The 19,269-nt window shown below is 49.8% G+C and overlaps 1 protein-coding gene across 1 annotated transcript; it reads right to left on the bottom strand.

The window, feature by feature from the left end:
- Window positions 1-3,442: 3,442 nt before the first annotated feature.
- Pcdh12 (protocadherin 12) lies at window positions 3,443-19,269 on the bottom strand. The gene is made up of 4 exons (XM_085699949.2): window positions 16,034-19,269; window positions 12,406-12,503; window positions 10,087-10,250; window positions 3,443-5,739 (listed from the first exon to the last, which is right to left on the bottom strand). Exons 1-4 carry the CDS (start codon window positions 18,908-18,910, stop codon window positions 5,330-5,332), a joined length of 3,549 nt encoding a protein of 1,182 aa, XP_085556075.2. The 5' UTR covers window positions 18,911-19,269; the 3' UTR covers window positions 3,443-5,329.

Below are 19,269 nucleotides of genomic sequence, written 5' to 3'. Positions count from 1 at the left end.
AGGGTTGGGGGGGGGGTAGCTGTGCACACTTTCTTCAGCTGCCCACCCCTCCCTCTCCTAACTTCTGTGTGGTCTTAGCTATGCTGTTCTAGCACCTTCCTTCCCAGATTTGCCATGTACACCATCCTGACCCCTGTTGGACACCTTGTATGATGCCTCCCACAGACAGGGGTAAAGGCCCCGTGTTCAGAGTCTGAAGCCTGCAGTGCACTGACTGCTGTGGCAGATAGAAGTAAGAAGGGTTTCTGTGCTCGACTAAGTTTGGGAAGCAGCGCCCTCGACGGCCCCTTTTTATAAATTCATAACACATCCAGAAATGTGAGCTCCGGGAAGCCCTGCACTAAGGACAGAGGCAACAGAGCCTTCCTGGGTGCCCTGAGAAATGTCACCACCAGCATTCTCCGGAGTCTCGCAGCTTTTAAGTCATTTGGATCCCCTGAGCCCTGCTTGCCTCCCCTACCATGTAGGTCAGACAGTGAATCCAGGTGTCCTGTCGTGATAGTGCCTAAGCTGCTCCCTCCTACTCAGTCCCTGCTGAGTTAAACACAGACCGGGTGCCCAAGTTTGGGGTGGGGTATTTCTAAACTTTCCAGCCTTGGAAAGAAGAGCTTCTGCTGGGGGAGAAGGAAGGAGATGTTCTCTTAAGAGATGTTATCAGGGGCCCCAAGTCTGTGGCTGTGCAGGCATTGTGATCTCAATGCAGTCACTGCCAGTCTCAGTACAGCCCCAGGGGACAGGTTTCATGGACGGACTCCATACTGCTGCACTTCTGCCTTTCAAATTCTATTAATGACTCATCAGTGCCCCCAGAGAAAATGTGAGAGGACAGGGAGGTGGCCCCACAGCAGAGCCAGTTTGGCTTGTGTGCTGGGGGATGCAGGGCTCCAGGCCTATCCACGAAACCAGTTCTTCAACCATGAGACCTTTCAGCAAAGCTGTATTGATGATGCAGTGGTGGGAACACAACCGTTCAGCCCATTAGATCGTTGTTAATACAGTGCAGGGCACTCAGTAGGTGCTCAGCGAACACATCTGCCCAGCAACAAGTCTACACATAGTGGGGGTTTTAAATAATTGTTTTGGGAATGGAAAATGATTATGCCTTTCTCCCCTCTGTGATCATTATGCTAATTACGACACTTAGAAATTGTTCAAGAAATACAAAATATAGCCAAGTGTGGTAGCTTCTGTCTGTAATCTTAGCACTGGAGAGGCTGAGGCAGGCCTACAGGGAGAGACTTTGACTCAGACAAGTGTTGAGTGATGTTTATGTTGCCCTCATAGTATGCACCATTCTTAGGAGGAGCTAGAAAACACTGACCCACTTGGCAGGTAAATATGATTTGCCAAGTTGATAATATGCTGTCTCCTGCCTCCCCCACTCTGTCTTTTTTGGGAATTTGGTTCCCTCCAGAGTCCCAAGGGTAGCGTTGCCGGTGCTATCACATTCTTGTTTCAGCCGGAGGAGAGGTAGGGTCAGTGAGCTGCCAGGCTGAAGTTGGTGACAGACGGGAAGACTGCCTGTCAATCTCTGAGCTGCCCCCAGGCTGAGTGAACACTGCCTGGCACTCTTGGTGCCGGAGAACGGCTGACTATTGATTTTTTTAAAAAATGTCCCTCTGTGCTTTCCAAATTAAGACGACATTTAACTGAGTGCTTGCTGGCTTGCCTGCTCTCCCTCCGTCTCCCAGGGGACAGAGCCCATCTTGGTGGAAACTGTTTCAAGTATGTCCAAAGCCTTAGCTTTGACATCTTGGCTGATGTCAAGAAATTTCTGTAACCTTCCTGTTCAGCACACCCAGTTCTGTCACCATATGTACTGCCTCGTTCTGAGCCCATTGCGGGGAGAGGGTGGGAAAGGTGCTGGTGTCAGCGCTAGGAAGGGATCCAGCACCAGCCCTCACAGGGTGCAGGATCCAGCACCAGCCCTCACAGCACGCCCCCACTCTGACAAAACAGCACTACCCAGGAGTTCTCTGGGACCTGCAGGGAGGGTGAGAGCAGACCTAGAGGGCTGCAGCAGTCCTCAATCTTAGAGAAGTCAAAATCCACTTTGAAAATCTGATGAAGGCACTCTTCCAACCCAGAGGAGAGTGTATCCATCCCTGCTCAGTTTGCAGTCTAGCCGTTCATAGATCCTGAAGCCCAGACACCGTAGGTTAACCTGTGATGGAAGCCAGGAGTAGTGGCTAACACGCCTGACAGCTCAGGAAGCGGAATTGCCAAGTGTTCAAATCCATGGCACATGGTAAGGTCAAAGTTGGCCTAGGTTACACTATGAAAGAAAGAAAGGAAAGAGGTCGAATGAGGGGCTCAGCAGGTAAGATGCTTGCCCCTAAACCTGACAACCTGACAACCTGATTATTGATCCTTGGAACCAACATAATAAAAGGGGAGAGTTGACCCCCTACAGTTGTCCTCTGACCTCCGCATACATGCCCTGTGGTATGTATGCTGCCTGCCCCCCCTAGCGAGATAATAAAAATTTTAAGTGGCTAGGCCTGGTGATACATGCCCTTAATCCCTACAGCAGGAGGCAGAGGCAGGCAAACCTTCGTGAGATCAAAATCAGTCTGGTTTACCAGGCCACCAGGGCTACACAGTGAGACCCTCTTAAAAAACAACAAAAACTCCACTGCAATGTAGAATATAATAAATCCCAAATTCCTGATCCCAGACCCTAGCTTTTCAGCAGACCTGCTGTGTGGCCTGTGCAAGTCACAGTCATTTCATCCTTCCACGTCCTTGGCTATAAAATGAAGAGCCAAGAGCTGGGTGTGACAGCCATACATGGGCAATCCCAGTTCTTGGGAGGTAGAGTCAGCAGGATGAAGAATTCGTCCTCAGCGCTAACAAAGAGTCGAGACTGAAAAATTCAGACTCTGTGTCTACAAATGGTTTAGTGTCTTGAAGCCATGCTGCATAAACTTTTACAGGTCATGTGTTTCCTTGGGAATCTGATGAGAACTTTGTGTCTTCTGCTCAGATAAAAATACTTACGCACGAAGTTCTGTCTGGTATGCAGGGTTCCAAGGACTGGAGCTTTAGGACTAGAGTGATACAATTAGTCTTTTTTTTTTTTTCTAGATAGGGTTTCTCTTTGTAACTCTGTTCTGGAACTCACTCTGTAGACCAGGCTGGCCTCAAACCCACAGAGATCCATCAGCCTCTGCCTCCCGAGTGCTGGGATTAAAGGTGTGCGCCACCACTGCCCAGCTTGGTTTAGTGTTTCTAATGATCAAGTCTCAGCCATGGTTCCAGCATCCCTAGGTCATCTGCCCACTCCATCTCTCCTCTGCCTGCAAGTCCTCGTGAGATCAGCATGGTCTACTTTGTACTACAGTCTTTAGACTTGGCTTTTACATAGCAGAACTATTCCCACCCTCCAATGAAGTCCTACCTGGAGCGCCAACGTAAGTAAAAGGATACTCTGAAGCATGTGTTTACCCAGTTACTCATTCATAGGGCCACTCAGCTAGTATCTCTAGTGTCAACTGCGTCAGGCATCTGGCTGGACAAGCTGGAGCTCCTGCTGGTTTTCGTAGCCTCTTTCTCTGACCTGGAACCCAGCAGCTCCATGAACCAGCTTGACGATCACAGGTCTCATAAGATCACCCTGACCTGGAGTGAGCGATGAGAGACCCAGGCCTCTGAAATGCTTAACTTTGTCAGGTCTCATGCTGCTCATCTGTAAGACGCGCTGATATCACTGCATTGCGACTGTCACCAGCCCTCGGTGGGAGTCTGGCTGGTCCCGAAGAGGACGAGTGAAGCAGACACCATCTTCTGCCTTCAGTGTCCAGGAGAGCCTGCCCCCCCCATCTTAAACTAGCTGTGACTTCTTGGGAATGTCCAGGAACAAAAAGCCTTGGGAACGTATTAACTATTTCTTCATTCTGCCCGCCCCGGGAGGCTGGCCGCTGTCAGTATGGATTTCATAGTCCCAGTTCACATATCATCCTCTGGGGCCTCAATTCCCAGACCCACACCTGCCAGTGGAGAAAGACTTCCCCAACTGGGGTCTCAAATAAGAAGACTCCTGCATCTCAAGGAACTGGCATTGGGCAGATACAAACTCCTTTTAACCCATGCTTGCAAGCACAGAGTCCTATGGGCCCGAATGCCTTCTATTTGCAAACCTTCGTCTCAGGGACTTTTCCTTTTCTTATTCTTGGTTGGCAGTCTAGTGCCATGGTTGATGGCATCGGCTTTGGTGTTGGGCCAGCCTGAGCACAAGTTCTGGCTCTGCCTCTACTCCCCGCTCACTCCTAGGAAAGACTCTCAACTTTTCCAAACTTCGCATCTGTGGAATGGGTATAATAATACCACCAACTTAGCATTGTGAGAACTATAAATTGTTGTGGGAGTAACTTCCGCTGCCTCAACCAATAGTCGCTGAAATACGAGCCCACAGTGCAGCGGGGAGCGACTTCCGCTCCGTCAGCCAATAGCTGCTGAAATACCAGCCCACTGGGGCGTGGTATATTTCTCTTTTAAAAAGAGAAGCAGATCCGGATCAGGCCCTCTTGGTTCCGGCTCTTGGTTCCGGTGCTTGCTCCTGGCTCCTGCTCCCAGCTCCTGCAACTAGGCTCCCTTCCTGACGGTTTATGGTGTATGTAAGTTTTACCCCCCCAAAATAAATAACCCCTTAAAACATAACTGGTGTGGGATTGATTTGCCGATAATAAATACTCCATCTACAGCCTTGCTTTACTTAGTCCTGATTTTCCAGCTGAGAAGCCTATTGTTGGATAACATAGTGGAGTCGGGTCAAGGACACACATGTCCATCATCTGCGTACCTGTCACTGAACCAGTGTGACCCACTCGGGCCATGACCCAACAGGAGTTTAATGCCAGGGATAAATGACAAAAGCCTCCCCCCCACCCCTCTGATGCTCTGGCAAACAGGAGAATGAGCTGCAGTTTTTCCTTTTTTAGTAGGTCAGAGAGCATTGCCTGTCTCCCCCAGGAGCCAGCCCTCTGCCTCCAGTATCCAGTGAGGCCACCCCTCTCGCTTATGATACACTCTGTGACATCTGGCATCTGTTCCTCCTGAGGAACTCTGTATGGCGAGAAACAAGCTGTTTCTTCTCTCCATAAAGCTCAGCCACAGGGTCTGTTACAAGGTCTGCTCTGGCCAGTTACCCATCAGTCTGCCTCTGTGGGGAACAGCATCAGTTACCCTAAAGTTGAGGGTGTCTCTGGCCAGTGAGTTCCACAATTTTAGAAACCAGTTCATTCCCTGAGCTCCTCAAGGCCTGCGTACTACCCTAACATCTCCCAGAGGACCTGGTTCCTGGATCCAAAGGCATCCTCACCAAGCATGTTCATAGATTCCCGCCACAGCCGAGTCTGCCCTCGGCTGCCTTCTTCCTATCCAGCTGTGCTTCTGAGCCCGAGGTCCCACTGGTGGCCAGGTCTAGACTGAGGGTCCTGCCGCACACCGAGAGCCGCCGCAAAGCTGCAGATGCGGCCTCCACTGGCACCGTGTGCTGCTCCAACAACATCTCCAGCAGCGAGTTCATCTCCGAGACGAAAGTGCTGGCCAGGCGCGTGCCTGTTGGGCTTAGCTCGGGTCCCGGTCCGGCGGTTTTGCCGAATGTCTGGAAGGTTCTCGGTTCCTCTGAAGCTGCAGCGTCAGGGGAAGACAAGTTGTCTCGGTAATTGGTGGTGAGGGGCAGTGACAATCTCGCCATCCAGGCAGGGTCAGGGGGACTCAGCTTGTCGAGGGCCAGACCTGCAGAGGAAGGAGGGACACGGTGAGGGAAATGCAGGGAAGCCAGGCGGGGTGGGGCTGTAAGCAGGACAAGAGCAGTGGACAAAGAAGGAAAGGGAAATGGTGGGGGACACACGACGGTGGGAGCGGGACGGGAAGGAAGAGGCCTTGACGGGCAAGCTCCCTGGGCAGGAAAACTGCTGACCAAAGCCGGAAGAGCTTAGTTTGGAGGCGGCATGAGGATAGATAGAATTAGCCTGTTTAAGCCTGGCGTGGAGGAACACATCTGGTATCCCAACACTTGGGAAACTGAGGCTACAGAGTCACAGCAAATTTGAGGCCAGCCTCATCTGCCCATCAAGTTCCAGGAGATTCAGGGACCCTATCTCAAAAGCAAGCAAAAAAAAAAAAAAAAAAAAAAAAAGAAAAAGAAAAAAAAAGAAAGAAAGAAAGGAAAAGAAAAAGAAAGAAAGAAGATAGTAACTACTTATTAACTGCTCATATGACAAGAAATTGCATAATTATCTCATTTCAGCTACTCAGGTGTTTGAGGTCAAGGGTCTTATCTCCATTTTAAGGATAAGGATTCTGCCCCTCAAAGAAGCCTTGTTTTCTAGAAAACCAAAACTGGATAGGACCTAGGTCTGACAACTTTGAAGACCCTGGTACTCCCCAGCCCTACCCACTCTCTAGGAAGCATAGCCTTCTTGCCCCTGGGTACTTCTCAGATGCGCCCCTAGAATTCCCAGGGCCAACCTGCATTGTAACTACCTGGCAATCTCACCTCCCCTCACACTGTTTCCTGGGCTAGTGTCCAGCTGAGAAGGGGCTGTCTGCCTGAGGATTGTCCTGAGAAAGGAATGGGGCAGTGGCTCTGACAACCTGGTATTTGTTGGCATCTAAAAATAATGTCCCCTGGATTCTCATGCCGCCATCACCCTTTTCTCGTTTCTCTCAGAAAGTCCTGCCTAGGAGCTGGATGTGGTGGCACGTGCCTGAAATTCCAGCACTCAGGAGGCCGAGACAGAAGCATTACTGGGAGTTCTATGATAGAACAGGTTACGCAGAACAATAGGCCAGTTAGGGCTACATAAGACTCTTTCTCAAATAACACCAAACAAACAAACATTAATTCCAGCCCCAAAGACAAAGACCAAGCACGAGAGAAAAAAAAAAAAAAAGGAAATCCAATTTCCTGCTTATGAAACACACACACACACACACACACACACACTCACACACAGGCGGGGGGCGGGGGAGAACACGTATTAATGTTAACAGGTATTTAATGCTTATTTCAGGCTAGTGGTTTTAAATCTGTGCAAGAAGATGCTGGAAGGAAACAGGGCAAAGTGTTAACTGAAATTCTCTGGGCATAAATGATTTGTTCTTTGTTTGTCTGTTTGCCTATATTTTCTACGTTACCAGAATGCTACTTCCGCAACTTGAAAAGGTCACTCCAACGTGCAGCTAATCATTTGTTTGGATCAGTGAATGATCCCCTGGTTCTTGTCTCTAGTTCTGGACTGTACAGACTGGGTCTGGCCCCCTGCCTGGGACTTGGTGAATGTCTGTTACATGATTAATGGACATGGTGATTGACCCTTGACCTTGGGAGACTGTAAACATTACTTCCCCGAGTCTCTGAGAAATAAGACTCCAGTCTTTCCTTGTTCATGGTCAGCTTCAGAGGAGAATGGGAACTCATGGGGCATATGAGGACAGCTGGAAAGTGATGATGAGTTCACTGTGTGACCTTCATTACGAATCCGGAGAGTTCATGAAACTAATAAAATAGCCATCCCCTCCCCCGGGGTGTAGGCCACCGGAAGTCAGTGTCGGACAGCTCAGTCCATTCCTTTTTGTTTTTTTCAAACTGAATTCTCACTTTGTAGCCCTTGTTGGCCTGGAATTCCTTATGTAGACCAAGCTAGTCTCAAACTCACAGATATCCACCTGCCTCTGCCTTCCGAGTACTAGGATTAAAGGCGTGCACCACTATACCTGACTTTCAACCTGTTTTTTGGGGGGACAGATTCTCTCACAGGAACCAGAAGCTCACAATTCAGCTAGGCTGGCCAGTCAACAAACCACAGGGATCCTCCAGTCCCTGCCTCCCCAGCACTAAGTAGGTTTTAGGAGATCCAAACTTAGGCCCTCAAATTTTTGTGGTGAACACTTCACCTACTGAGTCATCATTATTACATGTCCAGATGGATTTTTTTTTTTTATCTAATCACCAAGTCCCCAGTCCTAAACGTGACTCTCAGTAGCCCCAGGGCATCCAGTTCTTGGACCACAAAGTCTTTCCCACCCATTTCTCCATCTTCCCAACTCACATTGCCCAGTGCGTTCTGGACTGTGGGGAGGCAGGACAGGTCAAGGACTGAGCCCACAAATTCTAGCCACAGCTGGCCAATGACAGAATTCAAAATTGTAGCCACCAACCACATGTGGGTACTGAGCCTTTGAGGTATAGTTGGTATAACAAAGGTCTCAATATTTCATTTTATTTAATTTCACTTCATTTAAACTTAAATAGCCATATGTGGCCAGTGGCTACCATATTGAGCAGCACGGATCTAGAATTTAGAGTCATATTGCCTATATTAATAGCCATTAACTGCATGACCCCTGGCAAATTGTTAAACACTTTTGACCCTCGGCCTTTTTTCCCTTTGTGAAACAGGGATAATGAATAGCCCCTTTCTCTTCATATTTTCTCCAGAGAAACTTACAATAGGTGACTTGCCTTTAAAAGGCTCTCTCGGTGCTAGTTATGGCTTTTCGTTCCAGAAAGGGCAAAACCTGCCGTGCCTTGCAGCCAGACAGAACATGTGGGAAATAAATTAACTCCAGAAACAGAAGATGGGATGGTCAGGGGTAGGGTGTGTTACTTAAAGGAGGTAGACGAGTTCCCACAGAAGGCACTTGGCTGGCGGAGTCTCGCATTGAAACTCGTATTATGTTTATAGTTAAAGCTAATTGCTTTGCTTTCCTTCCCTTCTTCCTCCTTTTCCCCTCCTCCTCCTCTTCTTTGTTCATTGTTTTTATAGGCTCTTATGTAGCCCAGACTAGTCCAGAATTCATCAAGGATGACCTTGAGTTTCTGACCCTCTGGCCTCCACTTCCTGAGTACTGGAATTAAAAGTCTGTACCAACAGGCCCATTTAATGCACTGCTTGGGAAAGAACCCAGGAGCAGGCAAATACTCTATCAACTGAGCTACATTCCAACCCAAAACCAATATTTTTTTTTTGAAAAAACAAAGAATCTCTTAATCTTCAATTAGCACATAAAGGAGTTGTCTCTTTTCTGGGGTGAAAGGTTATTTAAATATGTCAAATGCAATGGTGCCGTTGAGTTTATACTGTGCACGCAGGTTTGGACTCCCAGCCAGGATGGAGGAGACTCTGCGCAGGCCAGCTTACTTCCTGAGCCTGGGTTCACCTGTACATTTGGCCTTATCTACTCCAGAGGATGACTTGTTGGCTTTCCTGGTGCCCGACACACAGACCAAGAACGAGGAAGTTGTTTACTCAGCACTGATCTTGCGTTATTCTCTTTCTTTTCTTTTTTTAAGATTTATTTGTTCTATGTTATGTATATGAGTGTTTTGCCTGCCTATCTGTCTGTGTATGTGTGTACTCATTGCCTGTGAAGTTCAGAAGAGGGAGTTGGATTCCCTGAAACTAGAGTTACAGACAGTTGTGAGCTGCCATGTGGGTGCTAGGAAATGAACCCAGGTCCTCTGGAAGAGCAGTCAGAGCTCTTAACCACTGAGTCATCTCTCCAGCCCTGTTTGTTATTCTTAATGATGATTTATAAAAAAAAAAAAGTAGACCTTGGGGTCTGGAGAGGTGGCTCAGTGGTTAAAAGCACTGGCTGCTCTTCCAGAGGACCCAGTTTCAATTCCCAGCACCCACAGGGCAGCTCAGCACTGTCTGTAAATCCAGTCATAGGGGATTCAACACCCTTCCACAGACAAAAGTACAAGTAAAACACCAATGCACATATAATAATTAAAAAAAATAAACAATAAAAAGTAGAACCTGGTCAATTAAATGGGAAAGGAAAGCTGGGCATGGTGACTCATGCCTACAATCCCAGCATTTGGGAAGCTGAGGAGGAGAATTCCAAGGTCAGCCTCAGCTACATATTGACAGAGTCAAACCCTGTCATAAACAACTAAACCCACCACCAGAACTAAATAAACAAACAGATAGATAACCACTTTCCGAGACTGCAGGGAAAATAAAATCCTGGGCATACTCCTCTGCACAGTGGATTGGACAACTCTGGAGCCTGGGTGTACAGGTGGATGCTGGGCACAGAGACAGCACAGGGGTGACCTCAGGGCATCCCTACCTGTATGGGGGTCCAACAGGCTCGATAGCTCTTCTTCCAGAAGTCGCTTCACAGAAAGGTTCTCCTCCTCGGGGCCTAGGGGACCCTCTTCCAGGTCGGGCTCCGCTTGGCCACCAGGCCTGACACCTGGACCATCTGAGCCATCTGTGTCTGGGATGGGAGCCCTGTGAAGAGGCCAACCAGGTTTCAAGTGAGGAATTTTCACATAACTGTCTGTTCACGGCATCTGTATCGTTTGCCATCTACACAGGGGACTGATGCATAGCCAGCCTTCCTGCTGACTGCTCCTCTCCTGTGAAATGGGAGTGATACGTGTAACCCTCATGGGGTTTGTAAATGAGACTTCGTAGGTAAAAGGTTTAGCACAGAGCCCTGCCACGGTCTAAACAGTAGGCACACAGGGGAGAAATGGAGCCATTGGTAGTGTTGCCCTCCATGGTCCCCCTTCACACCTCCAGTGAGTATGGCACTTAGTAAACTTCAGTTGACGTGGTCATCTACCCAGTACCAGTCAAGCAGGGTGGGGTTTGCCTTCCTCACGCCTTGTTCTCTTGTCAAATGCTCAGAACATGGCCTAGCACACACTGGGCGTTTGACGAACACTGTGGAATCAGTGACTGTGGTTTCCTTCTTACTGAAGCCACCTCCTAGAGCAAAGGAACAGGTCTGTGGGGGACGCATCTGGATGAGGTACCCTTTACCCACATCTGCACCTGCACCCCAGCTTCCTGGTTTAAGCTGAGGACCTTGTGTCTCACTGACCCTCAAGGCCTCTGACAGTCCCTCAGGACGAAGCCCATCCCTACAGGTAGAAAGTCTCCCTGACGGGTTCGAAGACCCATGATTCCTATGTGATTTTTATTGCTCTCATTCCCCACGATAACCATTCCTACTGCTATTAAGAGATCAGCTAGGAGGTAGAAAACTGGGGGTAACGGGGACAACTCCCCTAAGTCAGGCCTCGTGCTTTGCAAAGTACAGGCACTCACTCATTGGAGCCTGTCCACGAGAGTCCTTCCCATTCTGCCACCCATATTTTTGCAGTAGCTTGCCTAAGGACCCCATGGGCTAAGTAATTAAGCAAGAATTCCCATCGAGACACATGACTCTGGAATGTGAGCACTCTTAGGGCTCAGGAAATCATGTCCAAATGTGAAAGTCTTTAGAACTGTGCCTCTGACCTCCTACCCCTGAGCTCCCTCCCCCAGGCGAACGGAGAGCCATCTAGAATTCCTTTCCCAAAGAAGGTCGTAGAAACTAGAACTTTCCCCAAAGCCAACCATAAAAACCTAAAAACACATTTGAATTCCCCCCTTACTTTCTGTGTAAGAGCTGGCAATAAGGAAATACTCTAGCTTGCCTAGCTTGATGGCAGGTTGTGAGTCCCTTGTTCCAGAAAAGCTCCTAGCCCATACCTGGAAGCAAGGAATGCTGGGTAGAGCAGCCAAGAAAGCCATACAGATAGGCCTCTCTGAGTCTAAATTTCAATTTGCTCATACCATTTTTATCCAGGTATACTTTCACAGGTATCCCGGAAACACTAAACCCAATCTTAAAAATGTGTCTTTGGATCTTCAATCTAAAGGCTTCTTCTGTACCACATGAAACAATGATTTAAAAAATTGTAATGGGGTCTGTGAGACAGACACCTCAGTGACTAAGGGCGTTTGCCACCAAACCCTCATGCCCTGAGTTCAATCCCTGTGTGATGGAAAAGAGAGAACAGACACCCTTTGCTGTCGTCCTCTGCCCTTGCACACACACACACACACATACACATACACACACACATCCCCTGACTCATATGCAAAATAAAGAAATGTAAAAGAATTTTTTACATTTACTATGGCTTTTCTCTTGTTCGTTGGTCTGTTGGCAGTTGATTCCCACAGACTTAAATGTTGAGCCTGCAGAAGGGAAAATCCGTTTCTCCATGCATAGCTATCCTCTGGAGGGCTCGTCAGCTCCAGGACTGCCTGCAGGAGCACACCCTCGCACTTACATCCTTATATAGCATGTTTGTAGGCCAAGAGAAGGAAAGGTGAAAGTTACAGATTTCAAACCAATCAAGTAAGCAGGGGAGACAGTCAGTGCTAAGAGATGAAGTAATTTCCTTAGCGACACGGGGACCTGTAAATATCATAAATACAGTGGCCCCAGGATAGAGCCTCCGGAGTAGGGGGATGGGTGCTGTCTGCTGCATGTACCCCCTGGGCTGGATTCAGAGGGTGCGCATCCTTCCACACTCACCTAGGCTGTTGGGGAGGGTGACCTAGGGGCCCGGAGGAGACTGTGCTGTGGGTGCTACCCGCTGCTTACCTGCTGCCGCCGGGCTTGGCTGAGTATTTATTTCCTCGGTGGTTTGGTTTGGGCTGGAATTGGCCCTGATGCAGCAAGGACAGCAGCTGGGAGATTTGCTACAAGACAGGAAAAATCTGTTGACTCCACACAATTCCGACCCAGCACGCTTCCTCGCCGGATGTTTCCCTCAAATGCTGCTGCTTTCTTTTTATAGTTTTTCCTCTGGCTTCAGATGCTTCTGCGATCAGATAGGGGATTGGGGGAATGGACCTGTGTGACTGAGGCAGAGACCTGGGGGAGGGTGCTTCCCAGCTTTGCTATGTCCCTGCAGGCCCTGGGCAGCTGAAGGAGATTCTATGGAGACCCTTGGAACCATCCCCATTAGCTCGTTACCTGGAGTGACTGGTGGGCTTGGGGTGGAAATGGCATTTCCAGAGAGTACAGTAGTTACTTTGGTAAGGATTGTCTTCAAGAGTTATTTTTCCCTTTGCATAGTGTTCAAACATTCTGGCTTGAATTTGTGGAGATGTGGTGGTGGGGTATGCAAGGCTGCCTGTACAGGGCAGAAATAGTGTCATTTAACCAATTCACTTATTCACCCTGTCAATGGACATGGTTTTTTGTTGGTTGGTTGGTTGGTTGGTTGGTTGATTGGTTGGTTGGTTGGTTTTTCAAGACAGGGTTTCTCTGTGTAATGGCCCTAGCTGCCCTGTAACTGACTCTGTAGACCAAGCTGGCTAAGAACTCACAGAGATCCGTCTGCTTCTGCTTCCTGAGTGCTGGGATTAAGGCTTGTGCCACCACCACCTAGCAATGGACATGTGTTTAAAAGCATGTCTTTGTGCCAGGCTAGTGTTTCTGTGGGACTTGTGAGACTGAAATAGGGACCCCATGTGGTCTTTGGAAGCTCATGATTTATAGGAAAGGCAAGGAAGAAGGGGACAAAGACTTCACCAGAGTCACAATTATCCGTTTACTTTTTTGTCTTTTGAGACAGGATCTTACTATGCTGTGCAGGCTGCTCTGGAACTCCTGTCTTAGCCTCCCGAGGGGCTGGAACTCTAGGCATGTGCCACCAAACCTGGCTTTCAGGCAATTCAACAAATGTTTTCTTGAATTCTGACTGTGTGCCAGGAAGTCCTGCTGAGACCGAAGGCTCCACAGGAATTCCGCCAGAGACTGGAAGGTCTTGGCCGTTAAGAGAAGGCAGCTTCTGCTAAGAGTTCTCAAAGACTAGAAAAAATGGCAGGGCTTCAGGTAGATGGGAGAAGAGGGACTGATTAGAGGTTAGTCCTGCACCCCAAGGTCCTGGAGGGCAAGGAAGCAGACCTAGTCTTCGTAGACTTGGTTCTTCCTGGTCGCCAGCTTGTGACCTTTCAGGCAGATTTTGAGACTCACGGAGACCTCGGGTTTATCACCTTCTGTCTCTGAAGCGGCTTCGAATTCTCCGCAGCATTGTCAGGGTTAATTAGATATGTTGATACTAAGACTCAGGGGTGTTACCTCTAAAAATGCTGCTTCATCGTGGCCAGCACTAGGGTGGCATGGTGACTTGGGAGAGTCTGGGTCCCTGAACCTACTTCAGGCAGATTCTGCCTCCCTACCCGGCCCAAAAGCCCTGAGAAGACAGGCACCTGAAAACTTTTACCCAAGCGACACTAGGTAAGCACAACTTGAAGGCCAAGCCCAGTGTCACATCCTGGCATTCAGAGTCACTTCACAGTTGGAACCCAGACTCTGGGGTTGGATTCAGGCTCACACTAACTCTGTTCCTGCCTTACCTCCCATCTTCCTGACCCTAGAAAACCACTTCCGGGTCCTGAGTCTCAGTTTCCTCAGCAGTAGGGAAATAATAATAAGACCGAATCAAGTGATGGTGTGCCATTTAAATGAACTGAACTGTGTGAATCACTTGTTAATAGAGCCCCAGGTAGCATTTAATAATTACCTGGTGACAACTAATCTCATTTGTGCCACACAATAGCTGCAGGAAGGTCATACCAATCCATGCATTTTGTAGATCTGCAACCTGAGGGGCACAGACCTTGCAGCGACAAGGCCTGGAACTTGAACTCAGGTCTGTCTGACTTTGCTGTGTGGCTGAACTGTCAAAGAGACCTGGGTGTTGGGCATCTTACTCTTGACCCCCAGTTGATTTCAAAGGGATGCCTTTCTTTCCATCGCTCCAGTGTGCCATGCAGAGTGTCCGTCTGCTCTCTACTGTCATGCCCAGGGACATGGCATAAGAGTCCATCCTAAACCAGGCAGTGGTGGTGCATGCCTGTAATCCCAGCACTAAGGAGGCAGAAGCGGGTAAATCCCAGCACTAGTGAGTTCAAGGTCAGCCTGGTCTACAGGGCGAGTTCCAGAATAGGCTCCAAAGCTACAGAGAGAAACCCTGTCTCGAAAAACCAAAACGAAACGAAACAAAACAAAAAGAGTTCATCCTAATAGCCTCTGGTGGATGGGATGAATGAGTGAAAGAATGAAGTAGTTGACTGTCGTCCCCTCTGGGTTTGCAGGGAGCCCCCAAGGTGAGGTTTCTAAAACAAAAGCTACACTACCTCCAAATAGCTTCCTAGAACAGGGTTTGGAAAAGAACCTGTGTCCTTGCTCCATGAGGAACCTGAACTGACTGTCTGGTCCACAAAAATATGTCTCTGAGGCTCAGCCTTGCGCAGCGAAAGCTCTCTGGACATCAGAGAAGCAGTTAGGGATATGTTAAGCACCATCCTTGAGAAGACCTCCTTTTGTGGTTAGTAAACCACAAGGCATGAAACAGACAGCCCCTCATCATCCCATTAATCCTTCCCTCCAGGGCAGCAGAGACCAAGCAAGTTTGACTTCGGGATTCCCATTTTGTAGACGAAGGAAATGAGACTCCACAGTTAAAGGTCATTCCCTACACTCTCCAGTTCTAAACTGTTGTGTTTGAACTGGGATTTGCCTCACTAGACAGTTGTTTCCCCTGTCTCCCCAGCTGGTGCACTCTGGGGTCTCAGGCAAGTCCCCTGAGGGCCTGACTGTTTCAAGGCAGGTTGTCTAGACACGACAAGCAGGTTGAGAGCAGGCATGAGGAGGCGCTTTGTGGGGGGGATAGAACCATTTGCCGAGCAGACACTGCTGTCCAGGCAGACACTGCTGTCCAGGCATGGCTGCCAGGGATCGATTCATTTGGTTTTCCTGCAGTCTTGCGGGGAGCATGCTGCTAAAGTGGATACCTCTAACTATAAGCTGAGTAACTTCTCTATGAGCCACAGGTGGAAAGAGGTAGAGCCAGGATTTGAACCCAGGCAACCTTACTCCGAAGTTCTTATTTCTAATCACTACCTTTGCTATGTTTGCTGTGTGTCCACATGTGCCAGGCATGCATAAGTACTTTACAGGAATTGACTGATCTGATCCTCACAACTCTGTAGGGCACACACACTTCTCACTGACATTCCCAGTTCACCATCAAGGAAACTGAGGCTCAGAAACACGCCCAGGACCACACAGTTAAGATCCGTTGACCCTTAAGTTCTACATCACAATATGCTGGGTGAGTCTAAGGGTGAATATGGGAAACGAGGGTGTTTATTGCTCTTGGTGGTGTTCTGGGGTGGGGGCCAATGACCAGAAAAAGAGCCGCCCATGCCAGAGGTACCTGCACAGGAGGGGAATCCCCAGCGAGCTCCTCCACGGGGTTCCGTTCCGCGAAAGCAGCCACGGACAGCCGGACCAGGCTCCTCAGAATCTGGTGAGGACCAGGTTGTCCTTCAGGAGACACTTTGCCGTTGAGATTCCGCTGTCGTCTCAGGGTTGCAGAGGAGGCTGGCGGGCTCTGTGGGGCCTCCTTACTGCCCTGGTCTCCAGCCAGCCTCGCTATGGGGCTGCCAGGCAGCTGCAAAGGCCTTGAGTGTGGCTGGCCCAGGGCAGGTGGGGACTCAGGAAGGCTTAGGTTCTCTCGGGAGGCGTTCCTCTGCCTGGGGTGGTTGAAAAGAAAGTTGAAGGTGTCCTGCAGTACCTCCTGGCTCTCTGCCAGCGCTCCCTGGTTGCCTTGGTTACGCAGGGTCCTGTATAAGGTTGGTGTGAGGTGGAAGGGGGCCTGCAGGCAGGAGTCCCAGCCTGTCTCCACCAATGCCTCTTTACTGGTATCTTTATGAGATGATTTAAGTTCATCAACCTCGTCCTCCTGGGCCCTGAGCATGGGCACCAGGTGAATATCTGCCTTCTGAATGTGTTTCTGGGGCCTCTTGGGCTGGTGGCGGTACGTGGACTCAGCTTCACGACAGTTGTAGGCCCTGTTATCCTTTTTCTCCGTCCGGCAGATGGACATGAACAGAGCCAAGATCAACCCAAAGATGGCCAGCAGCACAGCCAGGCAGATCATTGCCAGCGCTGGTGTGCTCAGGACCCCAGGTTCGTGAGCAGAGTCCCTTAGGTGGTCCACACTGGTGACAAACACAACCCTTAACAGAGCTTGAGTCTGCAAGGAAGGGCTGCCCTGGTCCTCTACTACTATCCCCAGGTCCCACTGACTCCCAATGAGGCTGCTGGCATTGGTGACATTAATCAATAGCTGCCCCAAGGAGGGGCTGAGGACAAAAAGATGAGCATCATTCCCACTTCGAATACTGTAGAGGAGCTCCCCATTGGCCCCCGAGTCTGCATCTCTTGCCACAATCGTCACCAAAAGAAAAGACCGGGGGCTGTGGGTAGCCATTGGTGTACCACTCACTGCTGGCTCCAAGCCACTGGGATTCTCGATGGGCAACAGAAGGTGCCCCGTGGAGGCATTTACAAGCACTGAAAGGGTGGCTTTGCCTTCACTGAGCACAGGATGAATCACTTCTGGGACATTATCATTGGCATCCAAGAGGCTAACCCACACAGCGATGCTGGATGCAAGCTGGGGTTGCCCCCTGTCCTCGGCTATCACCTGGAACTCAAAGCCCACCATCTGTTCATAGTCCAGTGACTTCTGAGCAGTGACGTCTCCTGTCTCAGAGTCAATAGCTACTAGGTGAGAGACGGGGGAGTCCTTGATACGGTATGACACTTTTCCATTAATGCCCAAGTCGGCATCGTGAGCTTTGACGGTGATGAGATGAAGAAAAGGTGGGTTGTTTTCCCAAGTGGAGACCTCATACCGGCTCTTCTCGAACACGGGGGCATTGTCGTTGACATCACCGACCTGAATCCGCAGCTCCATCTCAGCTGATAAGGGCTGGGGTCCTTGGTCTTGGGCGAACACGGTGAGAGTGTATGTGGACCACAGCTCTCTGTCCAGTGTGGTGTTGGTGAGCAGCATGTATGTGTTGCCGTTAGTTCTTTTCAGCCTGAAATGGCCCAGCTCTTGGTTCAGCCAACAGTGGACCAGACCATTGTTCCCTGAGTCCAAGTCTTTCGCACTGACAAGAGCAATGAAACTGTCCCTGGGAAGATCTTCTGACACCAGTGACGTCTGAGAGGCCCATGTGATGTGGATGCTCGGAGCATTGTCGTTGACATCCAGAACTTTGATAAGAACTTTGCAATGGCCTGGGATGGAATTGGGACCCAGGTCCCTTGCCTGGACATCCACCTCATAGGCAGGATTCCTCTCATAGTCTAGGCTTTGGCGCAGAATGATCTGGCCTGTCTTGGAATCTACACCAAAGGTGTTCATCACCTCTGGGGACACGTGCTTGCCAAAGAAGAATTCTACCTCCCCGTTGGGTCCTTGGTCTGGGTCTGTAGCAGTCAGGTTTATGAGAAGAGTGCCAGGGGCAGTGTCTTCTGGGATTTCTAGGGCCAGTGAACTCTCAGCAAACACGGGACTATTGTCATTGGAATCCAGGACATTGACCTTGACCATGCTGGTGCCTGTCTGAGGGGGATTCCCATTGTCAGAGGCAGTCAGCACCAGATCAAAAAATGAGTGGACTTCCCTGTCCAGCTCCTTCACCACCACAAGCTCTGCATGTTTGGTCTCATCGGGCCCCACGATCACATCCAGGGCAAAGTGTTCACTGGGAGACAGGGAGTAGGAATATAAGCTGTTGGGACCAGTGTCTTGGTCAAGAGCTCTGTCCAAGGGGATTCGTGTGTACAGAGAGGCACTCTCGGAGATTTCCAGCTCCTGTTCACCCTTGGGAAACTCTGGCTGGTGGTCGTTGATGTCCAGTACCTGAATCTCCACATGAATCAGAGCCGAAGCTCCTGTGGCAAGCACATCAAAGGACACCAGGCAGGGATCTTGCTGCTGGCATAGCTGCTCCCGATCCAGCCGCCTGGAAGTGCTGAGCAGGCCGTCCTCCGAGTTCATCTGAATAGGCAGTGCCTGAGGCAGCTGCAGGATCTGGAAGGCATCTCCTGCCTTCCCACGCCTCTCCTCCACTCCCGGTTCTTGGGACAGTTTCCCTATCACTGTGCCAGACGGCACTTCCTCTGTCACTTGGAATTTCACCGTGAGAGTGGCCACCTCCTGACAGTCCCCTGCAAGGAATAAGAAACTGCCTGGCCCCAGGAGCCCTAGCAGGAGTGACAGAAGTAGCAGCATGCTCACCGCAGGGAGGGCTGGACTCAACCGGCTGGAGGTCTTCAGAGGCAGAACACGGTCCTGGACAGCTCGATCAGCCTGGATCTCCTGCTTCAGATCTGCCGCTACAACTTGGTCCCATAATTAGAAGATGCTGGAAGAAGCAGGATTCCCAAGCCAGGCCATCTTTGTGAAAAGGGACCCGAGAGGTCCCCAAACCTATGAGTTGCTACAGGAGATCCCTGCTCTCCAGCAGCGCCCGCTGGTTCACTCAGCAGTGATGGGCAGGAACCGGTCTGAGACTTGACCTAGTAAAGCGGGATGTAGGGATCTAACTTCCAAACAGTCACTGGGCTGGGGAAGCAGAGAAGCAGCTTTTT

This window comes from Myodes glareolus, chromosome 13 (genome assembly GCF_982192425.1).
Source record: "Myodes glareolus chromosome 13, mMyoGla1.1, whole genome shotgun sequence".
Classification (NCBI taxonomy): domain Eukaryota; kingdom Metazoa; phylum Chordata; class Mammalia; order Rodentia; family Cricetidae; genus Myodes; species Myodes glareolus.
Note: the sequence above shows the minus strand (reverse complement) of the source record. Positions and strands in the feature narration are given on the sequence as shown.